Source organism: Aquarana catesbeiana, linkage group LG01 (genome assembly GCF_042186555.1).
Source record: "Aquarana catesbeiana isolate 2022-GZ linkage group LG01, ASM4218655v1, whole genome shotgun sequence".
Taxonomy (NCBI): domain Eukaryota; kingdom Metazoa; phylum Chordata; class Amphibia; order Anura; family Ranidae; genus Aquarana; species Aquarana catesbeiana.
The window spans coordinates 26,200,126-26,215,410 of NC_133324.1; the positions used below are offsets into that span (position 1 = coordinate 26,200,126).

A 15,285-nucleotide genomic window follows, 5' to 3' on the forward strand; every position below is an offset into this window, starting at 1 on the left:
AAGTGAAAAAAATGTATTTACTTGTGTGAAATAACATTGGAAATTCAATAAGAGTGTGTTGAAATCTGTTACTGTATCTCCTTATCTGTGTCTTCCATTGCATACTATTTCTATTTACCAGTAGGGCTGCCAGCAAGTCTCTCAAAGTACAGTATGGAGATCCTGCCAGGAACAACTCTTCTCTGGGTAAGAAACTGCAAAGGATCCCCAAAAAAATGCAAACCGAAAACAGTGATATAGTGATGACTAACATATTGAAAATATATATATATATATATTTCTGGTTTACTTGCACTTTAAAGTGTAATATTTTTTTTTGTAGACCGGTGTCAGCCTCGCCCTATTTTTTATTTTGTAATTTGAACAGGTATAACAAAATGCTTGCAATCGTATATTTAATAGAGCAAAAAGGAGGAAAAAAGAGGATTTCACTCTTATGCAGCGTACACACGAGCTGAATTTTCAACCAGACTGGTCCGACGGACCGAGTCCGGCGGACAATCCGATCGTGTGTGGGCTTCATCAGACCTTCAGCGGACTTTTCCAGTCAAAAATCTGGCAGACTTTAGATTTGAAACATGCTTCAAATCTTTCCGATGAGTCCGGTCAAAAAATCTGCTCATCTTTATGCTAGTCTGACGGGCGAAAACCCACGCTAGGGCAGCTATTGGCTAGTGCCTTCCTTATTTTAGTCCGGTCGTATGTCATCACGTACGAATCCGTCGGACTTTGGTGTGATAGTGTGTAGACAAGTCTGTTTGTTCAAAAGTCTATTGGATGTCCGTCAAAAGTCCGTTGGAAAGTCTGTTGGAAAGTCCGTCGGACCAGTCCGGTCAAAAAGTCCGCTCGTGTGTACACGGCCTTAGAGTTTACAAACATGTTAACTATTTTAACCTGGGGGGACAGAAGTCATTCCCCATGGAGAACCTCATAGTCTATGCACACGATCTGAATTTCGGCCCACAAAAGACCGATGAGAGTTTTTCGTCAGAAAATGCGACCGTGTGTATGCTCCATCCATCTTTTGCTGGCGGAATTCCAGCCAGCAAAAGATTGTGAACATGCTCTCAATTTTTTGGTCGGGAAAAGCTCCTATCCGAAAACGCAATCGTCTGTGGCAATTCCGACGTGCAAAATTCCTACGCATGCTCGAAAACAATTCAACGCATGCTCGGAAGCATTGAACTTCATTTTCTCGGCTTGTCGTAGTGTTGTACGTCACCGCGTTCTTGATGGTCGAAAGTTCAGCGAACTTTTGCATGACTGTGTGTATGCAAAGCAAACTTGAGTGGAATCCCGTTGGAAAAGCCGTCATATCTTTTTCCAGTGAGAAGAGAATTCCGATCGTGTGTACGCGGCATAAGAGTAAGAAATACCGTATATACTTGAGTATAAGTCGATCTGAGTATAAGTCGAGGCCCTAATTTACCACAAAAAATGGGAAAAACTTATTGACCCGAGTATAAGATGAGGGTGAGAAATGCAGCAGCTACTGTAAGTGGAAAAAGAGGGTCAACACTGCCCATCTGCAGCTGTATACCTCCCTGTGTCCTGTGCATGTGTCATGTGTCCTGTGCATATGCGCATGTGTCATGTGTCCTGTGTATATGTGCATGTGTCATGTGTCCTGTGTATATGTGCATGTGTCATGTACCTGTGTCCTGTGTATATGTGCATGTGTCATGCACCTGTGTCCTGTGTATATGTGTCATGTACCTGTGTATATGTGTATATGTACCTGTGTCCTGTGTATATGTGCGTGTGTCATGTGTATATGTACCTGTGTGCATGTGTCTGTGTGCATCCTACCTCATACCACGGAGGAGGATGAGAGAATGTCCGTGATAGGCTGTACACTGACTGCCTATCACAGACGAGGAGGTGCGGCTTTTGAACAGTGAGAGGCTGCCTAGTGGTATGTAGCACATGCTGGCCGCCGTCTGCCTGCATGACACACTGATCATGTAGGCAGACGGCGGTGACTCGAGTATAAGTCGAGGGGGGCACTTTGAGCCCCAAAAAAGGGGCTGAAAATTTCGACTTATACTCGAGTATATATGGTAATCCCGAAAAATATTTTACTATCTTTTTTTAACCACGTCCTGCCTGCACTATAGATGGCTACAGCGCAGGCTTCCTTTGCTGGGAGGGCATCCATGGACTTCCTCCTTGGATTGTCCATAGGACTCAGATGATCATAAACTGGGTTAAAGGGCCAATCACAGTGGCCCTTTTCCATGTGATCAGCTATGCTCAATGACAGCTGATCACAGGATGTAAACACAAGCTGGTTATGGGCTTTTCTTTCCTCATGCTGACATTGTGAAGAGAGAAGAAGAGAGCCAATAACTGGCTTGTGTTAAAGGGGCATCAGCACTGATTATCAGGGCTGCCAATTGGTGCCCACCAGTGCTGCCAATCAAAGCTCATCAGTGTTGCCAATCAGTACCCACCAGTGCTGCCAATCAATGCTCATCAGTGCTGCCAATCAGTGCTGTCAGTCAGTGCCCATCAGAGCCTCCTCATCAGTGTCACTTATCAGTGCTGCCTATCAGTCTCCATCAGTGCCACCTACCAGTGCCTATCAGTGCCACCTCATCAGTGCTCATCAGTGCCACCTATCAGTGCCCATCAGTGCTACCTCATCAGTGCCCATCATTGGCACCTATAAGAGCCCATCAGTGCTCATCAGTGCCACCTATCAGTGCCCATCAGTGCCCCCTATCAGTGCCCATCAGTGCTGCCTCATCAGTGCCCAGTGGCACCTATCAGAGCCCATCAGTGCCACCTATAAGTGCCCATCAGTGCCGCTTAGCAGTGCTGCTATATCAGTGTCTGTCAGTGTCACCCATCAGTGCCCATCAGTGCAGCCTCATCAGTGCACATCAGTGAAGGAGAAAAATTACCTGTTTGCAAAATTTAATAATAAACTATGAAAATGTTTTGTTTTTTTTTTCAATTTTTCTTTTGTTTGTTTATTTAGCAAAAAATAAAAAAAACCCCAGTGGTGATTAAATACCACCAAAAGAAAGCTCTATTTGTATGAACAATATGATAACATCTTCATATGAGTACAGTGTTTTCATGACCGTGCAATTTTCATTCAAAATGTGACAGCGCTGGAAGCTCAAAAATGGCCTGGGTAGTAGGGGGTAAAAGTGTCTAGTAGGTAAGTGGTTAATTTCTGTGTTATTTATACTTATATGTGAAGGGCATATAAGGCTAATATAATATTTGAAGTAATAAAGTTCATGGGTAACATTATGAAATGTCATTGAATGACTATAATTGTTACACATCTGGTGTGAAAACCGGTGGCCAATGTCATGAAAAGTGAGTGCCACATGTTCTCCTCCTCACCGTATTTTTGTCTTCATCCCATGTTATTTTGTTGGGGTCAATGTGAAGTCGGTCTTCTTCTTTACCCCATGGTGTGTATGAACCAACTTCAGTAGACTTTTCTTTAACGTGGCGTTTAGACTTCATCCAATTTTCTATTTGGTAGTGGAAAGGAAATTCACCATTTTCATCAAAGAAGGTCATTCTGTCTACCATCTTATATGGATTTTTTATTTGTTTCACATATTTATGCAGCTGGAGGACAAAAAAAACTCAAACAAATTAAAACTGAAGTTGAAACAATTTATATGTTGCTTTCCCTTGTTTCTCCATCTACCTTTATCAACGCAATATACGTTACCATGCCAGTAAACAGTGCCGCAGCTCCGCTGTAAGGCTCAGCCACAAGAGACCAGAAGGAGGGCCCACGCCTCCACTCCCCCTTTGCCAGGTTATTTAGCCGGGTCTCTTGCAAAAATAGAATATCAGCATCCATCTTGCTGAGTAAAAATAAGGCCATGTTACGAGCCCTTACAGATTTTATGCTGGCAACATTAATCGTTGCCACCTTTATCAGAGTGGGAACTGCCATCAGGATGATTGAGGTAGGCGTTCCTAAGCCTGAGCTCCCTCTCCCCTTACTGGAGACCTTGACCTCTTTAGGGAACACTCTACCTCATCCTCCTCCATCTGAGACACGGATTTAGAAGACTCCTCCCCGTAAGATAAGGACCCAAATTAGTTTCCCAGAGGTAGATCATCTACCTCTAAAGATGAAACCAAGGAGGCAGAGGTCAGAACTACCTTATTCCTCCTTCTCCCCACCTTGGTCCACTCTCCCTCTTCCCCTGAAACATTACCCTGAAATACCTCATCTACATCATTAGCAGTGGCAACTTCCCTCTTCTTCACCTTAGAACCTCCACTAGAGGTCTTACGTTGCCTCATGGAAGGCCCAGATGAAGCTGCCACCTCAGATCTGCACAAATCTGCCCCTTTGGCAGCCTCAGCCAATCTGGATGACTTAGCCACCTCTGGAACACTGGGCACCTGAAACACTGGGGAAGAACACACAACAGAAGTAGACACTGACACAGTAGGGAGCACAGACTAGGGAACAGACACAAGAGGAGTCACACCTTCAGATTGGGAAACTGACACCTGGCGGGGGTCCTCAGGACTAGCTGAAACAGCTCCACCAACCCCTTGCTGTTCCCCACGTTCCTTCCTCTCCATCCTCAGCAGTTCTTCTGCCACCTCTGGCTGATTATGGAGGGCTTCAGGGCAAAGGCTATAGGAGTGACTTAACTTGTTACAGAGATTACAAGGAATACTATTGCAGTCCTTTGCAACATGCCCTGAGCCCTGACAGAGGGAACATTTCTGCACAGAACACAAGCTTGAAAAATGCTCCTTTTCACCACAGCGATGACATAGCTTTGGTTGCCCTGCATAAAAGGTAATAATCCTGTCTAGGGATGAGCTTCGAGTTCGTGTCAAACTCATGTTCGACTCGAACATCGGCTGTTCGCCAGTTCGCCGAACAGCGATCAATTTGGGGTGTTCGCAGCAAATTTGAAAGCCGCAGAATACCCTTTAAAAGTCTATGGGAGAAATCAAAAGTGCTAATTTTAAAGGCTTATATGCAAGTTATTGTCATAAAAAGTGTTTGGGGACCTGGGTCCTGCCCCAGGGGACATGAATCAATGCAAAAAAAAGTTTTAAAAACGGCCGGAAAAAAAAGTAATTTAAAACTACTCGCGGCTATTAATGAATTGCCAGTCTGACAATACACATAAAAGACCCTGAAGGGTCTGGTATAGATTTTGAGGGAGACCCCACACCATTTTTTTTTTTTTTTTAATTTTGTCCGCCATCAGATCCACAGTAGGGATGGACACCTTCGACCTCTGCTCATACCTCTTCCAAAAGACATCTAATCCTTCCGCCTTGACAAAGGAGAGATCATACTCATATGACCCAACTGGGCTGATAAGGGCAAAAATCTCCTCCGCTTTAAAACCCATCCCCAGAATATGGTCCACCACATCTCTCCTATTTGGGGGGGGGCCCTCTCCAGTCCACCTCAATTGGACCACATTGCTGCATTTAAAGGAGCTACCAGATGGTGTCAGATTGGTCTGGCCTTCACTCACATCACTACTAGTGACTACAGAATAAGTGGCCCTACTCACCCTTGGGACAGGTGCATCCAGCGCTGCCGCATAGGAAATAATTGTACTCCTTGCAACATCCCGCACATCACTTTTAGTTACAGACCACTCTTTAGGTAAAGTAGTAACAACATTATTGTCAGGAACAGATGGAGCAGAGACTTCTGACAAAGAAATATTTACATTACCCTTGGTAATTCTTACTTTGTTACCAGTAACTAAAGGGTTACCAACAGTGGAGATGTCCTTATCAGCACTCTTCAAAGCAAAGTCTGCACACCCTTCACTAGCTTTCTGTAGATAGGTGGGAGTCTCAGCCAGGAGATGAGCTTGCTCTCTACTGCACCATCCATAGGAGCTACACCTCCATTATATTGTATAGGCAAGTCATGAACAAAAACAGCTTATTCTGTCACCCGTTGTTTCAAAGGTTTGGGGGGGGGACATCATTATCCTCTTCTTCATCCTCAGATGATCCAGACATGGCAAACTTGCTAACTTGCTAATGCAAAGGTGATTCCATTTCTGAAATTAACTTTAGCATACCTGCTCCCTTCATAGGCTCAGATGGATCATCTTGCTCCATAGCCTCCTGCTGCGGTGACAAGGGCACAGAACTTCCTTGGCCCAATGACATATTGCCAGTCAAACCATTTGACTGCTGATCAACCGCAACCTGTGTGCCAGAGCTTTCTCCACTATCTGCAGGCGTACTGATACTTGGCACGGGATGCAAAGATTTTTCAGCGTGCTGGCCAGAAACACAGTCCAAGCCCACAGAAACTTTTTTGCTTTGCACTGATCTTGGTTTCTCACACTCTGGAGATGCCACTGGACTCTATGGTCACTCTGCGCATTGCACGTAAGCGATCATCATTGCCATACTTCTCCTTGAAAGCACCGCTGATTTCTTTCAATGCGGCCACCAGCAGACTCTGCTTTTCCACTTTGGCCTCCAAAGCCATTAACTCAGGCCACATCTGTCTTCTCTTGGAACTGTGATGCCTGTCATTTGCAATTTTTTTATGCTTGAAATCAATCTTTAACTTTGCCAGTACCTCTTCCTCCTTGGCAATTCTCTCAATCCTAGCACAAACCTTCTTTCTGTAGGCTGCCTGGCTTTCACCTTTAGCTGGGCCATTTCCCACTGCTCAGACACTGGTATGGGAGGGCCAGTACTCTGGCCAGCTGGGGATCCTCCACTTGGTCCACACTAAGGATGAGCTCTGGCGTGTTCGCACACTCCACGTGCCGAGCCCTCCAGGAAGTCAGCACGGCGCTGCGCTAATCACAGGCAGTGAGACATTTTCCCGATGTGCGGCTGCAGAGATCGGGAAATGTCTCACTGCCTGTGATTAGCGCAGCGCCGTGCCGAATTCCTGGTGGGCTCGGCACGTGCAGTGTGCGAACACACCGGAGCTCATCCTTAGTCCACACCAGATTCATGCATCCACTCTGGGTATAGGGAGTAATCAAGCTCCATGGATCAGTAGGCCTCACTGGAGCTCAGGAGATCAGCAGTAGTGCAGCCACACCCTTTGGAGCTATAACAGCTTCAACTCTTCTGGGAAGGCCGTCCACAAGGTTTGGGAGTGTGTCTATGGGAATGTTTGATCATTCTTCCAGAAGCGCATGTGGGAGAGAAGGTCTGCCTTGCAATCTCCGCTCTAATTCATCCCAAAAGTGTTCTGTTGTGTTGAGGTCAAGACTCTGTGCAGGCCAGTCAAGTTCCTCCACCCCGAATTGTACATCCATGTGTCTTTAGGACCTTGTTTTGTGCACTGGTCCAAATTATTTGGTGGAGGGGAGATTATGGTTTTGGGTTGTTTTTCAGGGGTTGGGCTTGGCCTTCTAGTTCCAGTGAAGGGAAACCTTAAAGCGTCAGAATACCAAAACATTTTGGACATTTCGCTCCCAACTTTGTGGGAACAGTTTAGGGATGGCCCCTTCCTGTTCCAACATGACTGTGCACCAGTACACAAAGTGAGGACCATAAAGACTAGGGATGAGCTCAATGTTCGAGTCGAACGTAAGTTCCATTCGGACATCGGGTGTTCGTCTGTTCGCCTGTGCGCCGAATAGCAAACAATTTGGGGTGTTCGCGGCAAGTTTGAAAGCCACGGAACACCCTTTAAAAGTCTATGGGAGAAATCAAAAGTGCTAATTTTAAAGGGTTATATGCATGGTATTGTCATAAAAAGGGTTTGGGGACCTGGGTCCTGCCGCAGGGGACATGTATCAATGCAAAAAAAATTTTAAAAACAGCCGTTTTTTCAGGAGCAGTGATTTTAATAATGCTTAAAGTGAAACAATTAAAAAGTGAAATATTCCTTTAAATTTCGTACCTGGGGGGTGTCTATATTATGCCTGTAAACTGGCGCATTTTTCCCGTGTTTATAACAGTCCCTGCACAAAATGACATTTCTAAAGGAAAAAAGTCGTTTAAAAGTACTCGTGGCTATAATGAATTATTGGTCCCAGCCCTTTGGGTCTGGTATGAATATTAAGGGGAACTCTGAATCAAAAAAAAAAAAAATTGCGTGGGGGTCCCCCCAAATTCCATACCAGGCCCTTCAGGTCTGGTATCGATATTAAGGGGAACGCCAAATCAAAATTAAAAAAAAAATTGTGTGGGGGTCCCCCCAAATTCCATACCAGGCCCCTCAGGTCTGGTATGGATATTAAGGGAAACCCCGTGCCAAAATAAAAAAAATGGCGTGGGGGTCCCCCAAAAATCCATACCAGACCTTTATCTGACTTCCTTATGGCTTTCTCAGGGTGTCATAGGGGGCGGGCCACCCGGTTACATAAACGTGTGTCCCCGCCCCCTCTGATGCCAAGTCTCATCCTCCCCTCTTTTCCAGCGGCCTGCAAGGTTGTGTGCTCGGATAAGGGTCTGCTATGGATTTTTGAGGGGACCCCAAGCCATTTTTTTTATTTTGGTGCAGGGTTCCCCTTAATATCCATACCAGACTTGAAGGGCCTGGTATGGAAATTGGGGGGACCCCCACGCAATTTTTTAATTTCAGTTCAGAGTTCCCCTTAATATTCATACCAGACCCAAAGGGCCTGGTAATGGCCTGGGGGATCCCATGCCATTTTTTTCAATTATTTCTTTAATCTGTATTGCCAGGACCAACAATTCATTATAGCCGCGAGTACTTTTAAATGACTTTGTTTCCTTTAGAAATGTCATTTTGTGCAGGGACTGTTATAAACACGGGAACAATGAGCCACTTTACAGGCATACTATAGACACCCCCCAGGTACAAAATTTAAAGGAATATTTCACTTTTATTGTTTCACTTTAAGCATTAGTAAAATCACTGCTCCCGAAAAAACGGCCATTTTAAAACTTTTTTTTGCATTGATCCATGTCCCCTGGGGCAGGACCCAGGTCCCCAAACACTTTTTATGACAATAACTTGCATATAAGCCTTTAAAATTAGCACTTTAGATTATTCATGTTCGTGTCCCATAGACTTTAGCGGCTTTCGCGTGTTTGAACAATTTTTTTGCCTGTTGCCTGCTCGCATGTTCTGCTGTGAACCGATCCCTAATAAAGACATGAATGAGCAAGTTTGGAGTGGAGGAACTTGACTGACCTGACCTCATCGCTGGATCTAGATGGACCTCAGGTAAGGGGCTGAGGGGGGCTGCTGCACACAGAAGGCTTTTTATCCTAATGCATAGAATGCATTAAGATAAAAAATACCTTCTGCCTTTTCAACCACTTTATGACTCAATAATCAGCATAGGCTAGTGCCAGGTTCGACAAGCCAACAGCCACTTCTGGTAATAAAAGGTTTGGTTAAAATCCACCAGGGTACAGAGTAGATAGGCTGACTCTGAGTTGCAGTGCCATACAATGGTTTCTGCTGATGAAAAGCACAATTCCAGGCTGGTTGTACAATGGCTGGAGGGTCTCCGCATCACATCAGATCTTATATTCAAGTCTCAGACACAAAGATGGACACCACATTGGGTTCATCCTCAGAGGCCCCATGAAACTGGACTTTGCTGCAACACTGGAGATCTGGAGATATCTCTATTGATAACTATATATTCCTGGGTAATGTATATGCTCACATAGGTCCTGTCCTGGGTGGAGGCACTGCTAACTTTATTATCAAACCCACTCTTCCACTTAGTGAAGTTTCTGGTTCTCTTATTTAGTTAAAGGTTTAGCGCAATAGTCTGTTTGGGGACGGCCATTTGTCATAACCCTCACCCCCCCTATGTGTTGCTCATTTGCACACACAGATTATAATGGTTAAAGTAATACTAAATTCTTGTTTCTTTTTACTGAAAAATAACAAACATGTTATACTTACCTCCTCTGTGCAGTGATTTTGCACAGAGCAGCCCAGATCCTCCTCTTCTCGGGTCCCTCACAGGCATTCCTGGCCCCTCCCTCCTGTTGAGCGCCCCCACAGCAAGCAGGTTGCTATGGGGGCAACCGAGCTGAGCTGCTGCTCTGTGTGCCCTGCCCCTCTCTCCTTTGATTGGCTGAGACACACAGCGGAGACTTTTGGCTTCTGCTACTGTCAATCAAATTCAGTGAGCCAATCAGGAGGCAGAGTCCCGGACAGCTGAGTCTCTCATGCAACATCACTGGATCAAAATGGGGCTCAGGTGAGTATTAGGGGGGCTGGGTGGGGGGGGCTGCACACAGAAGTTTTTTTTATCCTAATGCACAAAATGCATTAAGAGAAAAAACCTTCTGCCTTTACAACCAGTTTAAATACACTCACAGGCCACTTTATTAGGTAAACCTTGCTGGTACCATTTTGGACCCCCTTTTGCCTTCAGAATTGCCTTCATTCTTCGTGCCATAGACTCAACAAGGTGTTGGAAACATTCCTCAGAGATTTTGGTCCATAGTGAGATGATGGCATCACGCAGTTGTTGCAGATTTATCGGCTGCACATCCATGATGCAAATCTCCCATTCCTCCACATCCCAAAGGCGCTCCATTGTATTGAGATTTGGTGACTGTGGAGGCCATTGGAGTACAGTAACCTCATTGTCATGTTCAAGAAACCAGTTTGAGATGATTTGAGCTTTGTGGCATGGTGCATTATCCTGCTGGAAGTAGCCAATAGAAGACAGTAGTCATAAAGGGATGGACATGGTCAGCAACAATACTCAAGTAGGCCGTGGTGTTTAAATGATGCTCAATTGGTAATAAGTGGCCACAAGCGGGGGGAGTCAGGGCCTCGAGGGGGGCCGTCAGAGCCGCGAGGGGGGGCATCATAGCTGCAAGCAGTAGGGGCCATCAGAGCCGTGAGCAGGGGGGCCATCAGAGCCGCGAGGGGGGTCGGGGGGCATAGTGGCTGCATATGATGGGCACAAGTGGCTGCATTTGATGAGCACAGTGGCTGCATTTGATTGGCAGAAGTGGCTACATTTGATGGGCACAACTGGCTGAATATACTGGGCACAAGTGGCTGCATATACTGGGCACAAGTGGTTGCATATACTGGGCACAAGTGGCTGCATTTGATGGGCACAAGTGGCTGCATTTGATGGGCACAAGTGGCTGCATATGATGGGCACAATGGCTACATTTTATGGGCACAATGGCTGCGTATGATGGGCACAAGTGGTTGCATATGATAGGCACAAGTGGCTGCATTTGATGGGCACAAGTGACTGCATATGATGGGCACAATGGCTGCATATGATGGACACCAGTGGCTGCATATGATGGGCACAAGTGGCTGCATATGACGGGCACAAGTGGCTGTATATGACGGGCACAGTGACTGCATTTGATGGGCACAGTAAGGCTGCAATTGATGGGGGGGTCAGTGTTTTTCAGTTTGTTTGCGCCCCCCCAAAAAAATTTGAGCATCTAGCCGTCACTGCTTCCATTGTCCAATTTTGGTAAGCCTGTGGGAATTGTAGCCTAATTTTCCTGTTCTTAGCTGACAAGAGTGGCACCCGGTGTGGTCTTCTACTGATGTAGTCCATCTGCTTCAAGGTTCGATGTGTTGTGCATTCAGAGATGGTATTCTGCAATCCTTGGTTGTAACGAGTGGTTATTTGTGTCACTGTTGCCTTTCTATAATCTCCAACCAGTCTGCTGCTAACTGGATATTTTCTTTTTTTTGGGCCATTCTCTGTAAACCCAAGAGATGGATGTGCATGAAACTTCTAGTAGATCAGCAGTTTTTGAAATACTCAGACCAGGCCTTCTGCCACCAACAACCATGTCACATTCAAACTCACTTAAATCCCCTTTCGTCCCCATTCTGATGCTCGATTTGAACTCCAGAAAGTCATCTTCACCACGTCTAAATGCCTAAATGCACTGAGTTGCTGCTATGTGATTGGCTGATTGGCAATTTGTGTTACCAAGCAATTGAACAGGTGTACCTAATAAAGAGGCCGTGGGTGTATAATTGGCAAAGTATTAGCATATAAAGTTTCATTTCACATTACCTTGATTTCTACACAAATTAAGGATAGGGTTGAAGTACAGTTACACTGGTTACCTTGGTAGTCATGTATGTACTGTACAAAGATATGGCTTAATGACTGCTCCATAAATGATTCTTAAACATTGATTTCTAAGTAAAATATTAAAATATAGAAAAAACTTACAGTGCCTTTAAAAAGTTTTCATAAACCTTAAAATTTTCCACATTTTTGTTATGTTACAACCAAAAACAATAATGTATTTTATTGGGATGTTATGTGATAGACCAACACACAGTGGCACACAATTGTGAAGTGGATGGAAAATGATAAAAGGTTTTGCGTTTAAGCAAAAAAGTTAAATTTTGGTCTCATCTGACCAGAGCACCTTCTTCCACATGTTTGCTGTGTCCCCCACATGGCTTCTCGCAAACTGCAAACTGGACTTCTTATGTCTTTCTTTCAACAATGACTTTCTTCTTGACATTCTTCCATAAAGGCCAGATTTGTGGAGTGCAAGACTAATTGTTGTCCTGTGGACAAATTCTCACTCCTGAGCTACCATGGACGTCTTGGCTGCTTCTCTGATTAATGTTCTCCTTGCCCGACCTTTCAGTTTAGGTGGACGGCCATGTCTTGGTAGGTTTGCAGTTGTGCCATACTCTTTCCATTTTCGGATGATGGATTGAGCAGTAATCCGTGAGATGTTCAAAGCTTGGGATATTTTTTTATAACCTAACCCTGCTTTAAACTTCTCCACAACTCTCCACAACCTCCACAACATCCCTGACCTGTCTGGTGTGTTCCTTGGCCTTCATGATGCTATTTGTTCACTAAGGTTCTCTAACAAACCTCTGATTTTTATATTATTTATTTATACTGAGATTAAATTACACACAGGTGGATTCTATTACTAATTGGGTAACTTCTTAAGGCAATTGGTTCCACTAGATTTTAGTTAGGGGTATCAGAGTAATGGGGGCTGAATACAAATGTATGCCACACTTTTTACATATTTAAAAAAAAAATTAAAACTATTTATGATTTTTCTTCCACTTCACAATTACGTGCCACTTTGTATTGGTCTATCACATAAAATCAAAATGTGTGAATCAGTACTGCTTGGACCTTGAAGAAGGGGACATACCCCGAAAGCTTGTCCTGAAAAATTGTATGTTAGTGCAAATAAAAAAAGTATCACGGACAGTACTCAATTTTCTCTGTCACAATTGCACTAATACGGCTACAACAAATCAAGACATAAAATCCCAATACAGTAAATGTAGGTTTTTGGTTGTAACATGATAAATTATGTGGTAAATTTCAAGGATTATCAATACTTTTTCAAGGCACTGTATGATATGTGTGAATACATGAGCAGATCCATCTACCTCAAAAGTTCTGATAAAGAAGTATAATTTTATGTATTTTGCTAATGATTAAATAACATTACAGTGCTCAAAAGGTAATGTTAGATTGTTTTGAAGAAAGATGTTAGAACACATAGTTCTTCTCTAGATTCTTAGAATGCATTTTGTTTGTAACATGTAAACAGTAATGCCCCGTACACACGATCAGAAAGTCTGCCAGCAAAAGTCGGATGTGAGCTTTTGGTCAGCAATTCCGACCGTGTGTATGCTCCATCGGACTTTTGCTGGTAGAATTCTAGCCAGCAAAAGATTGAGAGCAGGTTCTCTATTTTTCAGTCGGAAAAAGTTCCTTTCCGAAAAATGTGTATGTATGCAATTGGGACGTGCAAAAAATCACGCATGCTTGGAAACAATTTGACGCATGCTCGGAAGCATTGAACTTCATTTTCTCGGCCTGTCGTAGTGTTGTACGTCACGGCATTCTTGACGGTCGAAAGTTCAGAGAACTTTTGTGTGATCGTGTGTATGCAAGGCAAGCTTGAGCGGAATTCCGTCGTAAAAATCATCCAAGTTTTTTCTGACGGAATTTCTGATCATGTGTATGGGGCATTAATCTTTTTGTTCTGCAATAAGGGATTTGAAAAATGAGAGGTCTCTTATAGTGAGCAATGGGGTTGGTTTACTAAAATTGGAGAGTGCAAAATCTGGCAGCTCTGCATAGAAACCCACCAGCTTCCAAATTTTTTTTGTCAAACCTTAATTGAAGAAGCTGGACTTAGAAACTGATTGGCTACCATGCACAGCTGCACCAGATTTTACACTCTCCAGTTTTAGTAAATCAACCCCAATGTGTTGCTTCTGTAAATTCTTAAGTGTATACTTTAATGTGTAAAATGTTCTCAGAAAACCTTTTATGTGGATCATGGAGCAAGTTAATCTTCTTGTTCTACAATAAGGGATTAGGAAATCTAGAGGTCTGTCAAGCTAATAAGTTGTTCCAAGATAACAGGAATGCATGTCTCTAATAGTGAACACCGTGTTGCTTGTACAAATTCTTAAGCATATGCTTCAATGTGTAAAATGTTTATGCTTGAGAGGGCCCTACATGTCCGCCAGTCAAAACTGGAGCGTAAAAGCCTCTATGTTAGACCTAAAGACCACGTTCTGGAAAATGTTGTCATCTGGGATCCTCTAATCTTTTATGTTCTGTATACATGCACAGATTTACACTCTAAACAGCATGGATGGATGAATCTACAATGAGAGCTACTATACTCGACAGCTTTGTGTGCTGTGGCTGTCTGAATTCAATAACCAGCAGTATAGATTCAGTGTAGAGAAATCTATGCATGTACAATTGGCCATTCACCTTTTTTGATGTTTCAGTAGAAGTTTGTCAAAAGTGCTGACAGGGTCACTCAGTCACAGCTCATAGTTAAGCCTATTCCTGCTCTGGTGTATGGCCAACTTAATTCTTCTACTAAAAAAATACAGTTTGTTTTGTTGGAGCCCTCAGTGAAGCTACTATTCAGACAGCGGCCAAAGTGGGACCTGCACTCAGTAAAATATGATGCAAATGATACCTTTTCCCTGTTCAGACATGAGATCACAAAGTCTGGCAGAGGGAAGTCTCAGAACCAATTCCCTTTGCAGCCCTCAGATGTGGTTAGATGCTAAAAGTTGCAAAAAACGTATATTTCCTTCGACCATGTCCCCTCTAGAACTTTTCCTTCAAGATAAATGACACAATCGTTAGTCTATTCCCTCATGTCAGCACGCTAGGTGTAATCCTGGACTCTGACCTCTCCTTTTGATTCCACAGCCAATCACTGTCCAAATCTTGCTACCTTAATCTCAATAATATCTCTAAAATGCACTCCTTCTTGCCAATGACACCACCAACATACAAATTCACTCTCTTAGTATCCCTCACCTTGACAATAACACCTTCCCCCTCATTGGCCTACTGCTACACAGGT

The 15,285-nt window shown here is 43.9% G+C and overlaps 1 protein-coding gene across 1 annotated transcript in view; it reads right to left on the reverse strand.

Moving 5' to 3' along the window:
* The window catches only part of LOC141134863 (vomeronasal type-2 receptor 26-like), an 81,653-nt gene that overhangs the window by 48,107 nt on the left and 18,261 nt on the right, over positions 1–15,285 (reverse strand). The window contains exon 4 of the mRNA XM_073624329.1: positions 3,361–3,594. Within this exon, the coding sequence (XP_073480430.1) occupies positions 3,361–3,594 (234 nt within the window). The remainder of the gene's footprint in view (positions 1–3,360; positions 3,595–15,285) is intronic.